Source organism: Oryctolagus cuniculus, chromosome 13, assembly GCF_051225735.1.
Source record: "Oryctolagus cuniculus isolate XC-2025 breed Fujian yellow rabbit chromosome 13, ASM5122573v1, whole genome shotgun sequence".
NCBI classification, from domain to species: Eukaryota; Metazoa; Chordata; class Mammalia; order Lagomorpha; family Leporidae; genus Oryctolagus; species Oryctolagus cuniculus.
Window position 1 is genome coordinate 43,915,363 of NC_142879.1, and position 16,295 is coordinate 43,931,657.

General features: G+C 38.4%; 1 protein-coding gene across 2 annotated transcripts in view; it reads left to right on the forward strand.

The window, feature by feature from the left end:
- Positions 1-16,295, forward strand: part of STAM (signal transducing adaptor molecule) — a 74,464-nt gene extending 58,169 nt beyond the window's left edge. For both annotated transcript variants that reach the window (XM_008268295.5, XM_089311501.1), the window contains 5 exons: positions 1-88; positions 495-549; positions 1,445-1,598; positions 5,803-5,978; positions 13,238-16,295. In XM_008268295.5, the coding sequence (XP_008266517.1) occupies positions 1-88; positions 495-549; positions 1,445-1,598; positions 5,803-5,978; positions 13,238-13,466 (702 nt within the window). In that variant the 3' untranslated portion in view covers positions 13,467-16,295. The remainder of the gene's footprint in view (positions 89-494; positions 550-1,444; positions 1,599-5,802; positions 5,979-13,237) is intronic.

A 16,295-nucleotide genomic window follows, 5' to 3' on the forward strand; every position in this document is an offset into this window, starting at 1 on the left:
GATAAAATGGATCAGTTGCTACAGATGTTGCAAAGTACAGATCCCAGTGATGATCAGCCAGATCTTCCGGAGCTGCTTCATCTGGAAGGTAAACCTGATTTTCCTGTTACCTTGCAAGTAAAGAATAATTAGAAGTTAAATTAGTGTTCTCTTAACAAGATCCTTTTTGAGAATGATACTGCAAATATAACTTTTCTCATTTTTTCTTGGGTCAGTCTCACTTTCATATGTTGTTTAAACCCTGGGTGGAGTTTGAATTCTTACACATAAATTAGTCTACTCAACACTTTAGACTTTTATAAAGTGAAATTTTCTTTAAATTTTGAAATCAGTGTTTTAGATTAAGTTGTCACTATTGTGCTTTAATACAATTTTGGGTTCTGTGTTATGATTTTTCTTACTATAGGTTAGATCTTTTATTCTGTAAGTTATATGACTATCAGAAGTTCACTTTTGTTATGCTTTCTTATATTTCTTCAATCTTCTTATCTTAGCAATGTGTCACCAGATGGGACCTCTCATTGATGAAAAGCTAGAAGATATTGATAGGTAAAACGTGTTATATCTATATTTTATATATTCTTACCTGAAGCTATCTCTATAAACTGGAAAGTGAGTTACATGTGCCTTTCAAAAGAGAAATTCCAAAGGAACCAATTCACATGCTCTTATTTTTCATCTAGATTGGAAAATTAGACTTTTCTTTTTCTTTTTTTTTTCTTAAGTGAGGATTTAATTGACTTTTTACCATGTTAGTTTTTTGTTTGTTTGTTTGTTTGACAGGCAGAGTGGACAGTGAGAGAGAGAGAGACAGAGAGAAAGGTCTTCCTTTACTGTTGGTTTACCCTCCAGTGGCCGCCGAGGCCGGCGCGCTGTGGCTGGCACACCGCGCTGATCCGATGGCAGGAGCCAGGTACTTATCCTGGTCTCCTCCCATGGGGTGCAGGGCCCAAGGACTTGGGCCATCCTCCACTGCACTCCTGGACACAGCAGAGAGCTGGCCTGGAAGAGGGGCAACCGGGACGGAATCCGGAGCCCTGACCGGGACTAGAACCCGGTGTGCCGGCGCCGCAAGATGGAGGATTAACCTAGTGAGCCGCGGCGCCAGCCACCATGTTAGTTTTTTAAAAATGAGGCTTAACTAGTGATACTTGCTTTGCTAAAGTGACATTATCATGGCCCATAAATCGCCCATCTGTTAATAGCTAGGGAAACTTAGGTATTGCAGGGTATAATCAAGTACAGTGAGCTGGAATTCTCCCAGCATAGTACCTAAATCTTGAACAGTTTGGGTTGCTTTAGAGCTAAAATACAGGATATTTCTGTCACAGGTTAAATTTTTAATAATATTTGTCAGTTCTACTTTTTGTTATTTTGATTTTCATTATTTAGAACATAGGAGTTAAGTAACAACTTTGTTTCATATTATCATTTAATATTTTAGAAAACATTCAGAACTCTCAGAACTTAATGTTAAAGTGATGGAGGCACTTTCATTGTATACCAAGTTAATGAATGAAGATCCGATGTATTCTATGTATGCAAAATTACAGAATCAGCAGTATTATATGCAGTCATCTGGTGTTTCTGCTTCTCAGGTAAGCTTTTAAAAACTTAAGTGTATTTTAAATTTTAAAATGTATTTGAAATAGATTTGTTTTTGTAAATGTCATGCATTCTTTTTTAATAGAAAACGTTTATTTAATAAATATAAATTTCAGAAGTACAACTTTTGGATTATAGCGTTTCTTCCCCCCATAAGCACCCTCCCACCCACAAACTATCCCATCTCCTATTCCCTCTCCCATCCCATTCTTCATTAAGATGCATTTTTAATTACCTTTATATACAGAAGATCAACTCTATACTGAGTAATGATTTCAACAGTTTGCACCCACACACACACACAAAGTATAAAGTACTGTTTGAAGATTAGTTTTACCATTAATTCTCATAATACAACACATTAAGGACATGGGGAGCAAAGTGCACAGTGACTCCTGTTGTTGATTTAACAATTGACACTCTTATTTATGATGTCAGTGATCACCCTAGGCTCTTATCATTAGATGCCAAAGCTATGGAAGCCCCTTGAGTTCACCAACTCTGACCTTATTTAGACAAGGCCATAATCAAAGTGGAAGTTCTCTCCTCCCTTCAGAGAAAGGTACCTCCTTCTTTGATGGCCCCTTCTTTCCACTGGGATCTTACTCACAGAGATCTTTCACTTAGGTCATTTTTGCCACAGCGTCTTGACTTTCCATGCCTGAGAAATTCTCATGGGGTTTTCAGCCAGATCCGAAATTTGGAGGTTCCTCAGAAACCTGAATATAGCCCTACTACACGACCCAGCCACCCTACTCCTCGGAATTTACCCAAGGGAAATTAAATTGGCAAATAAAAGAGCTATCTGTACCTCAATGTTTATTGCAGCTCAATTCACAATAGCTAAGATATGGAATCAACCTAAATGCCCATCAATAGAAGACTGGATAAAGAAATTATGGGATATGTACTCTGTAGAATACTATGCAGCAGTAAAAAACAATGAAAGCCGGTCATTTGCAACAAAATGGAAGAATCTGGAAAACATCGTGCTGAGTGAAATAAGCCAGTCCCAAAGGGACAAATATCATATGTTCTCCCTGATCTGTGACAACTGAGTACCTAAAAGGAAACCTGTAGAAGTGAAACTGACACCATGAGAAGCAATGATTGATCAGCCCTTGTCCTGACTGTTGAGGAACAACTTACTATTTTATTCTTTTTAGTATTTTCTTTTTCTACTTAATACCATTGGTTGAACTCATTAATTAACACAGAATTATTCTTAGGTGTTTAAACCCAACTGAAAATTGATCCCTGTAAAGAGTGGGAATAAGAGAGGGAGGAGATGTATAGTTGGGCACATGTTCCCTCGGACTTAACCCTAAGGGTAAAGCTAAAAACTTGCCATGGGACTTCAAATCCCATTAAGTTGGCAGGAACCAATGCCACCTTACTAGTTAAAGTGATCCGTGTAAATGTCAAATGTTCTGAAACTAATGTGTAGAAAAGTTTAGAAAAAATTTTTAACTTGATGAATACAATGTAAAATATGCTAAATATACCAATACTTTTTTTTTTTTTTTTTTTTTTACAGTTTTTGTATAAGGATGGACTTAACAATATAATCACCCATCAGGCTTTAAAACAAAAAAAACAGATGTGGTCTACAGCTTTTGATTGTATAGTGAGCCACTTGTGCTGAATATTCTTTTTTTTTTTTTTTTTAAGATTTATTTATTTATTTATTTATTTATTCAAAAGCCAGAGTTACAGAGAATCAGAGACAGAGAAAGAGGTCTTCTATCTGCTGGTTCACTCCCCAAATGTCTGCAGTGGCCGGAACTGGGCTGATCTGAAGCTAGGAGCCAGGAACTACTTTCAGGTCTCCAATGCAGTTGCAGAGGCTCAAGGCTTTGGGTCATCGTCTACTGCTTTCCCAGGCTGTAGTGGAGAGCTGGATTGGAAGTGGAACAACTGGGATTTGAACGGTGCCCATACAGTATTCTGGCGCTGCAGGTGGCAGCTTTACCAGATATGCCACAGCACCAGCCCTGCTGAGTATGCTTAACACATACAGTATATGATAGATTATGGTGATGGTTCCATGGAAATATACATATCTCCAAAGTTGCCAAGTTGTATACACTAAATATATATCACCTTTTTTATGTCAGTCTGTCTCGGTAGTTTTTGAAAAAATACAAAATGTGGTACTTTCAGAGCTAGAAAGTCTTAAATTTATTGAAGTTCTAATTTAGTGGGGAAAAAAGAAATGGAAAAGCTGTTATAAACCAATGAAATGTATATTTTGAATAAACTGCTTTAATCTGGAATTTTTCCCTCTGTTTTATATGAGAGCATGTGTGATGCAGCATAGGGACCTTTTCCTTCTTTTCACACCAAACAGCTTGTTTTAAGAATAACTTTCCCATAAACTCAGCAAGTTCCAAGCATAAGGAATAATTAGCCAGGTACCCCATTTTATCTGTGTAGAGTAAACAAACTTTTTCAGATTCATCTTTTTGCATGATTATTTCCCCTGAAATGAAGGAGCCAGCAACCTCAAGATAAACAGCCATGCTGGAGAAACCTGGGGCTAGATAATACCTTTCTAAAGGGATCCTGAACATCAGTTTGAGTTAGGTTTAGTTTGCAAAAAACAATGAAGTACAGTTGTGAGAACTTCTGTGGCCTTGTTTATAATGGAGACCTTTTGGATTCTGATATATGGTGAATCTTTTATGATTCATGGAAGTACCAAGTGAATATTGTTTTTGTCTTTTGGTAGTTGCTTTACTGTCTTAACATAGGGTAGCATTCCTACTACATAGACGATGGAAGTTCTGTTTTCAGACATATGAAATGGAAGAATCTAATGAACACTGTAAAAAAGAACATTATATGTCTAAGACTTTGGATATTTAAGGTGGGTGGGCATTTGGCTTAGCAGTTAAGATGCTGCTTGAGATGCCCACTTCCCATACCCATAATGGAGTACCTGGGTTCAAATTCCATCCCTGCTCCCAGTTCCAGTTTCCAGCTGATGTACACCTTGGGAGGCAGCAGGTGATGGCTCAAGTACTTGAGTCCCTGCTACCCACATGAGAGATCTGTTTGGAGTTTCCAGCTCATAGCGTTAACCTGGCCAGCCTCAGGTGCAGACATTTGAGGAGAAATGAACTAGGAGATGGGAGGTAATTCATATTTTGTATTTCTCTTTTTTTCAAGTACAATAAGTACATTTTAAAAAAGACTTCCGTCTCAGATTTAAAAAAATACATTTTTTCGATGCAGGAGTAGAAAGACAGACCCAGCCTATTGCCTGTTTTTTTCTAAATAAATTTTTACTGTAATGCAGCTACCATCAATCAATCATATCTGCATTGTCTGTGGCTGCTTTCTGTACTGGCAAAGTTGAGTAGTTGTGACAGAGAACATATAACTCCTAAAGCCTATTAAATATATCTGGCCCTTTACAAAGAAAACAAATTTATTGATCCTTGATTTAGAAAGCTTGACCTATATTCAATAAATTCTGATTTAGAAAATGTAAATTACAGATACAATACAACAGTGAAGTCAAATATACTTCCTCATTATCTTTTGAAAACTTTTAAAGTGTTAATGTGGAAAATATTAAATACATTCAGTAAAAAGAAAGGTTATATTAGTATAATGTTTTAGGGTAAGTTGCTTTAATGCTTTTGTATGGAGATAAATGAATTTAAAACAATCATCAACTGGTAGTTTCATGGAAAAGCTTTTTATATATGCTTATGGGCAGAATTAACTTTTATAAAAATTACAGAGAAGCAATTTATTTTGAAGATTTTATTTATTTATTTATTTGAAAGATTTACACAGAGAAGGAGAGGCAGAGAGAGAGAGAGAGAGAGAGAGGTCTTCCATCAGCTGGCTTACTCCCCAGTTGGCTGCAACAGCTGGAGCTGCACTGATACAAAGCCAGGAGCTTCTTCCTGATCTCCCATGCTGGTGCAGGGGCCCAAGGACTTGGGCCATCTTTCACTGCTTTCTCAGCCCATAGCAGAGAGCTGGATTGGAAGTGGAGCAGGTGGGACTGAACTGGTGCCCATATGAGATGCCGGCACCGCAGGCAGTGGCTTTACCTGCTATGCCACAGCACCGGCCCCAGAGAAGCAGTTTTTGTCCTTGTAACTGAATGCCTCTAAAAAGAAAGATTGGTTTGCCGGTTGAAATTTTGGAATCAAGTATGTTTCTCATTGATTGTTGTAGGTATATCCAGGGCCTCCACAGAGTGGTGCTTACCTGGTTGCAGGGAATGCACAGATGAGCCATCTTCAGAGCTACAGCCTTCCCCCCGAGCAGCTGTCTTCTCTCAGCCAAGGAGCGGTTCCACCATCTGCAAACCCAGCCCTTCCTGGTCAGCAGACCCACGCTGCTTACCCGAAGTAATTTGATTATTAATTATTGTTTGGAGTTAATTCTGATAAAACTCTTTAAGTTCTCCAGTCATTTGTAACCATAGATCTGGAAGAGAAAAATCTGGGGTAGATGTTGTCACTGTTGCCACATGGTCAGCCTCAGTAGTAATGATTACTGAGTTATATAGGGTTATATGGGGTGTTACAAAACCAGCCCCAAGCCTGTCCTCTGTTTTACTGAATCACTCCTATCTTTTGGTAGTAGTTCTGTATTTCTTATACTCCTAAACGTTTTATTTGTTTTTATTTAAGTCAATGATATTATTTGAAAATATCTTTAATGAAACTTAAGTTTGGTAGCTAAACTATGATTTTCCCACAAACTTGATATAAACTCTGAATTTTGTTATTGTTTTGTTAGAGTATATACACTGGGCTATCTGTTTAATGCAAATACTTCCTTATTTTTACCTATATTCAAATTTAATTTGTATTACAGTAAGGTACAACATTGAAAGAGGAGGTATGTGAAGCTGTCTGCCCTGAGATTCAGGAGGAACATAGCTGAGTATGAAAGGACAGACACTAGTTATTTTTGGTATTTACTTATAATGGTCTCTAATGTGTAGTTAAATGATAATTGATTATATAAATGTCTTTTCTGCTTTAATGGGAATCTAAGCTTAAGTCTTTACTTTGGAGTGAATAAAAGGTAGATTTTAATAAGAGTTCACCAGCTATTTTTTTTGTTTGTTTTGAAGATTTATTTATTTGAGAGGTAGAATTAGAGCAGAGGGAATGATCTTCTCTCTGCTGGTTACTCTGCAAATGGTTGCAGTATCTAGAGCTGGGCTGACCTGAAGCCAGGAGCCAGGAGCTTCCTCTGTGTCTCCTATACAGGTGCAGAGCCCAGGCAGTTGGGCCATCTTCTATTGTTTTCCCAGGCCATAGCAGAAAGCTGGATTGGGAGAAGAGCAGCAGGGACACAAACTGGTGCCCATGGGAAGCTGGCACTGCAGACGAAGGCTTAGCCTGCTACGCTACAATGCTGCCCCCAGCATGTATTTTAGAAGTCATGATATTCTTTTTTTTTTTTTCTTTCTAAAGATTTATTTATTTATTTGAAAGTCAGAGTTACACAGAGAAGAAAAGGGAGAGAGAGAGGTTTTCCATCCACTGGTTCATTCTCCAATTGGCCGCAAAGGCCGGAGCTATACCGATCCAAAGCCAGGAGCCAGGAGCTTCTTCTGGGTCTCCCACATGGGTTCAGGGGCCCAAGGACTTGGGCCATCTTCCATTGTTTTCCCAGGTCATAGCGGAGAGCTGGATCAGAAGTGTCCCAGCCGGGACTCAAATTGGCGCCCATATGGGTTGCCCGCATTACAGGCTGCGGCTTTACCGGCTACACCATAGCGCTGGCCCCAGAAGTCATGATATTCTGATTCACAACACGAGTTTGTAGGTGGCACAGTTTCTAGGAACCTTTCCATCAGTGGCCCACAAATGCTCCTGTCTATCTCCACTATTATTGTTCATCCTCAAAGAATTACATGTTCTAGATGGTTGGGGTTTTTTCAAGCATTATTCTGTTGTCACATGGAATATTCTAAGGTGACCTTAAGAAGCAGAGTAATAGGGAGGCTTAGTAACATTTATGGGATATTGAGTATGTGCCAGGCTCTGTGGTATATGCTTTGCATGTATTAACTCATTTAGTCCTCAAATAACCCATGAAGTAGGAAGATAACACTTCAAGGTACTTCAAAAAGTTTGTGGAAAGTTGAATAAAAATATAAGTTTACTTTGGTACAAAAAATTTGTAATTCATGCATAGTTTTTTCATTATATACATTTTTCATCATATGCTTAGATCAAAATTTTTTTTGTGCCAAAATTTATTTTTTAATTTCATTTGTGATGAACTTGTTGAAGTACTCTCTTACTATCTCTGTTTTATAGATGGTAAAACTGAGATCTGGAGAGAAGTATAAAGTCCTCCTCCTTTAGCCAAGATTCAAACCTAGGCATTCTGGTTCCAGTTCTTAGCACAGTCTGTAACATTATTATAGCAGTACACTGGCCAATACTGATGCAAGTAACAGCATGAAATTTGACTATGTTTAATACAAGTTTAAATCTCAAAATGCAACCCATATAGAATAGTAATGGGCGATGCCATAGAGTATAGTGCCTGTCACGTATTAAATAAATGTTATCAATTACTGTAATAATTCTCACTTATACTTTATTTTTTAAATAAGATTTATTTATTTATTTGAAAGGCAGAGCTACAGAGAGGGAGAAGCAGAGGCAGAGAGAGAGAAATCTTCCATCCACTGGTTCACTCCCCAAATGGCTGCAATAGCCAGGACTGGGCCAGGCCTAAGCCAGGAGCTTTATTCTGGTCTCCCACGTGGGTGCAGGAGGCTAACCACTTGGGCCATCTTCTACTGCCTTCCCAGCACATTGGCAGGGAGCTTGATCAGAAGTGGAGCAGCAAGGACTCCAGTCAATGCTCGTATGAGATGTGGGTGCTACAGGCGGCAGTTCAACCCGCTGCATTACAGGCTAGCCCATATACTTTATTCTTTATCTCAGTTTGCAGTTTCACCATCCACCCAGTTGCTTGGGAGGGACAGAACCCTGTCTTCACTCATTATTTCTTTCCTTTATCTCTACTCTGCATTATCTTCCTACCATGACACCCAACGTGCAATTATTTACTAATCTCCTAAATAACTCTTCTCCATTGATATTGTACTGTACAGTTAAGCACTCATCATTTCTTGCCTAATACATGTTGTCTCCTGGTTTCTAATCTTGTCCCTATGAATTAATCTATGCTGTTGCCAATAAGGCTCCTGTGGGCTTTCTCATTATCCTTCACATAGGACCCAAGCTCCTTAACATGCTATTTAGGGCCATTCATTATTCAGTCCTTATCAGTATCTCCAAGTATCTCTCTAGCTACTCCCACCACATACTTTAAGTGACATACTTTTAGTTATAGTGTACTGTTGGCAGTTCCCAACACGGACCATGCCTTTTATACCTCCCACTTTTGCTCATGCTGTCAATGCCATGTCATATTACACTAGCATATTGTTGTTCATGATAGAACATCTTTCTTTCTTTATATATATATATATATTTTAATTTATTTGACAGAGTTATAGACAGTGAGAGAGAGACAGAGAGAAAGGTCTTCCTTCTGTTGGTTCACTCCCCAAATGGCCACCACGGCCTGTGCTGTGCCGATCCGAAGCCAGAAGCCAGGTGCTTCTTGCTGTTCTCCCATGCCGGTGTAGGGGACCAAGCACTTGGGCCATCCTCCACTGCCCTCCCGGGCCACAGTAGAGAGCTGGACTGGAAGAGGAGCAACAGGGACTAGAACCTGCACCCCAACCGGGACTAGAACCCGGCATCCATTTGGGATGCCAGTGCCACAGGCAAAGGATCAACCAAGTGAGCTATGGCGCCAACCCTGATAGAATATTTCTTACTGTCTTGTCTCTCAGCTTAGAACAACATAGGGTGAGTGTATTTCTTTATAAAACTTCCTTAAACCCTGAGGCTCCTCAAGCACCTAGTATTTATCTTTATTTGTTATTAATTTATGCTATAATAAATTGTATGTATTTTTATATGTTTGCCTGTACTGGTCAGTAAGCTTCTTGAAACCAAGAAACTAAATCCTACTTGTATGTCATGTGATTAGCATAGTGTCTGGCCTATACTAAATAGTCAGTAAATATCAGTTTTGGAAGTAAACTGAAATCATAGACAAAGAAGTACATAAGCTTTGGTGGTCTTATAACACTGTCGCTTTCCACTTATTTATTGCCTTATAAACTCCTATCACTACAGATAACTTTTGGAGACTACATCAGTTCCCACCTTCTTTCCCAGTTAACAATAAGATGGTCCAGGGATGACAGAGGTCTGAAAAAGTGTTAACTGTAAAACCAAAATTAGGTGTAAAAGGGTAAGAAAAAGGCTTCCGGCTGAGGAGGAACTAAATTGCACTAAAAAAACCTGCCTATCAAAAATAACAGAAATCTTCCTTGACCTTGATTGTAACCAGTACAAATACGCAGTACAATTCTGGCAGATCTTTGTTCCTTCCCTTTTCCTTATCTTGCATTTGCTATGCCAGCAGTTTCCTCATTTTCCCATTTAAGCACAACTTTGTTTCTGTATATTTATAAACATCCATATGTGTGATAAATATGTGGAGAGAGAATATTTATGTATGGATTCTTAAATTGCTCCAAAGCTTTTGTGAGTTCCTTGCAAGAAATGTGAAGCTACATATGAAATTGTCATTACCAACACTTAAAGGTTTGTTTATCAAATATTTCTTGAGTTCCTATCTGATATAAAACTGCTTCACAGTGTGCTGTACAGGTGAAAGACACCCAATTTCAGCTTTCAGGATATTATCGTTTAGTGAAGACACAGACAAGTAAAAAATCAGTTACCAGAGAGTATGTAGTGACAAGAGTGCATGCAGGTGCTCTAATAGCGCACAGGAGGATCGAGCAGTGCTGGAGTAATCAAACAGTGCTGGAGAGATGTGAAAGCAAGAAGGGCATCTTAGTGAAAATTAAACCAAGAACTAGAGAAAAGCAGGTATGAGCCAGGCCAAGAGAGCTAAATATTTCCAGGGCGTTCTCTAAAAAAGTATGTGTTGAAATGAACATGTGTTCCTTGAGAGGCAATGTTAAGGTATACTGTGTCAGTGGCATCAGGTCACACACCGTGATTTCACAAATGATGATTTGTCACACACCGTGATTTCACAAATGGATGTAGATAGAGATCCGAATGGATGTCTGTACACATGGTTGATAAATATGGTGAGGTATAAGGAAGGCCTCGTCGGCGCCGCGGCTCACTAGCTAATCCTCCACGCCTTGCGGCGCCGGCACACCAAGTTCTAGTCCTGGTCAGGGCTCCGGATTCTGTCCCGGTTGCCCCTCTTCCAGGCCAGCTCTCTGCTGTGGCCTGGGAGTGCAGTGGAGGATGGCCCAGGTACCTGGGCCCTGCACCCCATGGGAGACCAGGATAAGTACCTGGCTCCTGCCATCGGATCAGCGCGGTGCGTCGGCCGCAGCAACCATTGGAGGGTGAACCAACGGCAAAGGAAGACCTTTCTCTCTGTCTCTCTCTCTCACTGTCCACTCTGCCTGTCAAAAAATAAAAAAATAAAATAAGGAAGGCCCCTTTTTTTTCAGGGAAATAGAGTTGAGGTATCAGGCTTTCGTCGTCACTAGTCTCAGCATTGTTCCTTATCATGGGTATGGGTATTTCCCTGTTGGCAGCTCCTGTGGCTCTCAATTCTCTAATCCATTTGACAGTTCATCATTTCTTCCTTTTTTTGGAAATACTTTGTTCACGTCACAGAATTATAAATTTTCTTTTCCTTCTTGATCTCCTTTGCCTAGTGCCTCTTTATCCCTTCCTGACTTTAAAATCTAGGGCTCGGTATATTGACCGCTTATTTCTGTTTGCAGTCACTCTCTAGGGATCTCATATAGCCACATGAATTTGGACACCATGTGCCTATATATGCCGATGACTCTCAAATGTATATTTCTATTCCTAACTTCCTCCCTGGATTTGCCTCTACTTGAATAGCTGACTACCTATGCATTGTCTTTTCTTGGTTACATCCTATACATCTAAAATCTTTCTCTGTTTGATCTTCACCCCCATCCCATTCTCCATCTGCTGTGAAGTCTTATCAATAGTCTTCTCCATTTATGTGAATGGCCTCTCTCCCGGTCATTTATTTATTTATTTATTTTAAACATTTATTTATTTATTTGTAGGGCAGAGTTACAGAGAGAGAGAAGGAAAGACAGAGAGATCTTCTATTCCCTGGTTCATTCCCCAAATGGCCAGACCAATGCCAGGAGTCAGGAGCTCCTTCTGGGTGTCCCACATGGATGCAGGGGCCCAGGGACTGGGGCCGTCTTCCATTGCTTTCTCAGGCGCATTAGCAGAGAGCTGGATTGGAAGTGGAACAGCCAGGGCAGTAACCAGTGTTCATATGGGATGCCAGCACTGTAAACCCTGTCTTAAGCGGCTGCCACAGTTCAGCCCCTACCAGTTATTTTAACCAGTTGTTTGGTTTTAAAACCTTTGGCATTCTTGTCTGGTTTGTTCAGTAGCAAATTTTGATGGCACTGTCTTCAAACTGTATCTAGAATCTGACCCTCCTCTCCCAGCTCCGTGGCTGTGGCCAGCTTTCAGCTGTCACCAAGATTATAATAGCCTCATCTTTGCTATGTCTATATTTCAGAGTGAGCCTGTTGATATCTGAATCGAATCACATCATCCTTCTGCTCAAAACCAACCAATGTCTTTCCTCTCATTCACAGGCTAAGCCAGAATCCTTACGGCCTTCTAAGGCACTCTATTCTAAGGCCTCCTTTCCCACCTTAATTCAGCCACTTTATCTTTTGCCAATGTCCCCCTTGCTCATCCTGCTGCAGCCTTTGTGGCCCCTTTGCTGTTCCTTGTTTGTGCTTAGCATTGTCTCTCCTCAGTTTCTTTGTCTTGTCCTGAAATGTGCTTATGCTAGATCATCAGTATGGCTCTTTCCCTCACCTATATCATGTCTTTGCTTAAACATTGCCATATCTGAGGGGCTGGAGCTGTGGTTCACTTGGTTAATACTCCACCTGTGGTGCCGGCATCCCATATGGGCACTGGGTTCTAGTCCCAGTTGCTCCTCTTCTAGTCCAACTCTCTGCTGTGGCCTAGGAGGGCAGTGGAGGATGGCCCAAGTGCTTGGGCCCTGCACCTGCATGGGAGACCAGGAGAAGCACCTGGCTTCTGGCTTCGGATCAGCACAGCACAGGCCGTGGTGGCCATTTGGGGGTGAACCAGCAGAAGGAAGACCTTTCTCTCTGTCTCTCTCTGTGTCTAACTGCCTGTCAAATAAAAAAAAAAAAATTGCCATATCTAAGATGCTTTCTTCTCCATTCTAACGCACACAAGCTAGAATCCTTTGTCCCAGATAATCTTGGTTTTCCCTGCTGTGTCTTGTGTTTCCTATTAACAATTATGACCAACTCATACTAAAATATAAGCTCTATTATGATGACTTATTTTTCTTTATAATATCCCTGAAATTCAATTTTATACATTGTAGATAGTCAACAAAAATTAATTGCATGAATTTAATATGTAAATGAATATTTAGTAGTTAGCTTTCTTGTTAATCTCTAGATGGCTATATATTACTTATCTAATTGAGTATTTTTCTCTTTCTACAGCACAATGGTTAGTTCTGTTCAAGGAAGTACGTATCCCAGCCAGGCTTCGGTATATAGTCCTCCTCCTGCTGCTGCCACTGCTGCTGATGTCACTATGTACCAGAATGCAGGAACTAATTTGTCCCAGGTGCCAAACTATAATTTAACATCATCAACACTGCCTCAACCAGGAGGCAGCCAGCAGCCACCTCAGCCACAACAACCATATTCTCAGAAGGCTCTGCTATAGGACCTGGTATTCCTCTTTGTGGGAGATATCTGCTAAATGCCGCAGACAATATTAGGAGAGTGATTAATATCTTAAGGTTTGTTTGTCCTCAACTCATAGGAATCTATCTTGATCAGCAAGTTAAAATATTCAAGAAGGTAGGACTCTCTCCAGTTTGCACTGACTTTTTCGAGGTTCTCCTCCCCCTCCCAAGCCCCCAGAGGAATGAAACTACTTACAACATTTAATTCCTTTTATAATACAAAGAATTGATACACGATTATTTGTCTCGTAAAATTACCTGGTCTGCAAAAGGTCAAACTTATAAAAACTGTCTTGGGAAATGTCATGTACATCTATTAATATGTAACTTCATTAGTGCCCATTTGAATCACAGTGGTGATCATGTGAATATATTTAACACTGTTAAATTAATTTGCATTGCTATTTTATTTTAATCATGAACAACTACCATGTTTCATAATGTATTGTGTACATTTTAAATAATTACACTATCCTTTTAAACTGCAAGAGAACAAAGTTGTAGCATATTTACTGAAGACATTATATTGTCCAGATTTCAGGTTCACATTAAGTGGAACCTTCCTTTTACTAATTGTGAGCTAAACAGATGTATATTATGTCTTTCTGTAGCCTCTGCATACCACTAGCTGTCATCACACCAGTGTACAGTAGCTAAATTTTTGGTATAGTTCTAGCAAATGATAATGTTCCCTTTTAAAGTTTCACATTTTGGCATGATATTTCAGGTTTGTGGGACCATGAGACAAAATTAAGTAGGATGATATTCTTTATATCCTATTTTAAAAGAAATAATGTTGATTTACATTTTCCTAGTTGAAAATAGTAATTAGGTTTCTATGCTGTATACTGTGTTTTTTTGGTGGCAGTTACACCAAAGATAGAGGCAATGGGTAGAAATTTTTAAACTGGAAAGAAAACATGAATTACACTACATTTGTAAAATCACTTGTAATTATTTAGGATATAAGTAAATTCGATTCATCTGTCTTAGCCCACTGCTAGTCTCTTAAAAATGTCTTTAACATATTGTATCTTCATTAAAATGGATATAAGTAGATGTTTCAAAGTAATTTATATTCATGAGTTTGCTTAACAGTTTATTTATTGTTATTTTTCAAACTGGATTTTTGGGCTGCTCTCTGTCTCTCTTTAAAATTATAGTGGAGTTTTTGGTTTCCTAGTTGGGTGTAGGTTTCAATGAATGCTTTTTTTTTTATTCCATATGAAAAATAGTTTTCACTGACATTTTAATCTTAATTATTTATAATTTCTCTAATAATGGTAGGTTATAATTGAACACTATCATTTAAGTAGATGAAAATTTGAGTTGAAAAACCATATCTGGTGAATTGATTTAACAGGTTTCATACTATAAATGAGAATGTGATTTGTATTTTCTAAGACTGTTGTCAGCAAGTAGCTTGTTTCCTTTTGGACAGATGGCTCCATCTTTGACAAATGCTCTTCCTGGTGTCTCATTTCATAGGTTCAGATTAAGGCACTGCCTTCAACTTAAGAGTTTCACTCTAGTATTGTGTTTTTCTGAATTTAGAAAAATATGTTGCCCTGAAATAGCAATTTTAACATTTGAATTCAAATATCACACTTCAAATATTTTTGGTAAATTATTTTTGATAAACATTGTCAAACAGATTATTATCTTTGTTCCAGTTTGAATATTATGGTTTAACTGATATACTTTCTCCAAGTCATACTCTTTTTCTTTGTCTTTTGATAAACTTCTGTTTACCACTATCATTTCCCCTTTTTAATATCCATCATTCTGTAAAATCAGTGACCTCTTTTCTAATATGCATTTGCCCTATAAAAGCCAAAGAATGGTAAAGTGAAAAAACTAGTTATTATGAAGCATGTATTTTTCTTTACTTGTTAGAGGACTAGGCCTATAAAGATTGAGATGATTAGACTTAATACTGACACTTATTAGTTTGTGCCTTTTACTTACTAAGAATGAAAACAGTAGATGGAAAGTTTTCTGTAAAAATGAAGCCATTTCTTTTCCATCTTTCAAAGACGTGGCAAGAATGGAAATGGGAAAAGGACCTGTTAGGATCACAAGTGTTTCAAGTGTTTTGTTCTGAAATCTGTGTGCTGCACTTACGAGAAATTTTTCATTAGTAGCTGTCCTTACTTTGAAGGAGTATATTTCTTTTATTATTTTCTTTTTATAAAATGAACTAAGTATAATGTAAACTTCTGTGAAGCAAATTTTTCTCAGTTTTTTTTTTTTTTTTATCTTACCATGTTTGAAATGTGTTTCCATAAAACAGTGACAATTGAATGGAGAAAATTCAATCCATTTACTGTTTAGCATTTGTAGCCTATAGATGTCAAGACCTTTTGATTGTGATAATACATCAGTGTTCTAAACCTACCAGGAGTGACTTGTAATATGTACTTAGTGTGATTTTTACAGTCTTTGCTGGTTCTGTGGTCTTCCTTCAATGTACCCATCCCCCCTACTCAGCTAGGGACCTTATGTGCAGAGGGATTCCCTTCTACATATTAAATATTTCTGTAACTTTGTATTTAAAATGCTTAATAGACCAGTATTATTCTCTTCTGTTAACTACAGCTTTAATACATGACATATGTATAATTGAGCTTGAAAATATCTTTTTTTTTCAGAGCTTCAGTTATATGTAAGAGAAATGACTTCCCTACATGATAAACTGCACAACCATGAAAATTATCAGAATTATTTTCAAATATAAGGTTTATTGGTATAATAGGTCAGATTTTCATCTGTTTAATACACATTAAAAGATCACAATTTTCATTTTC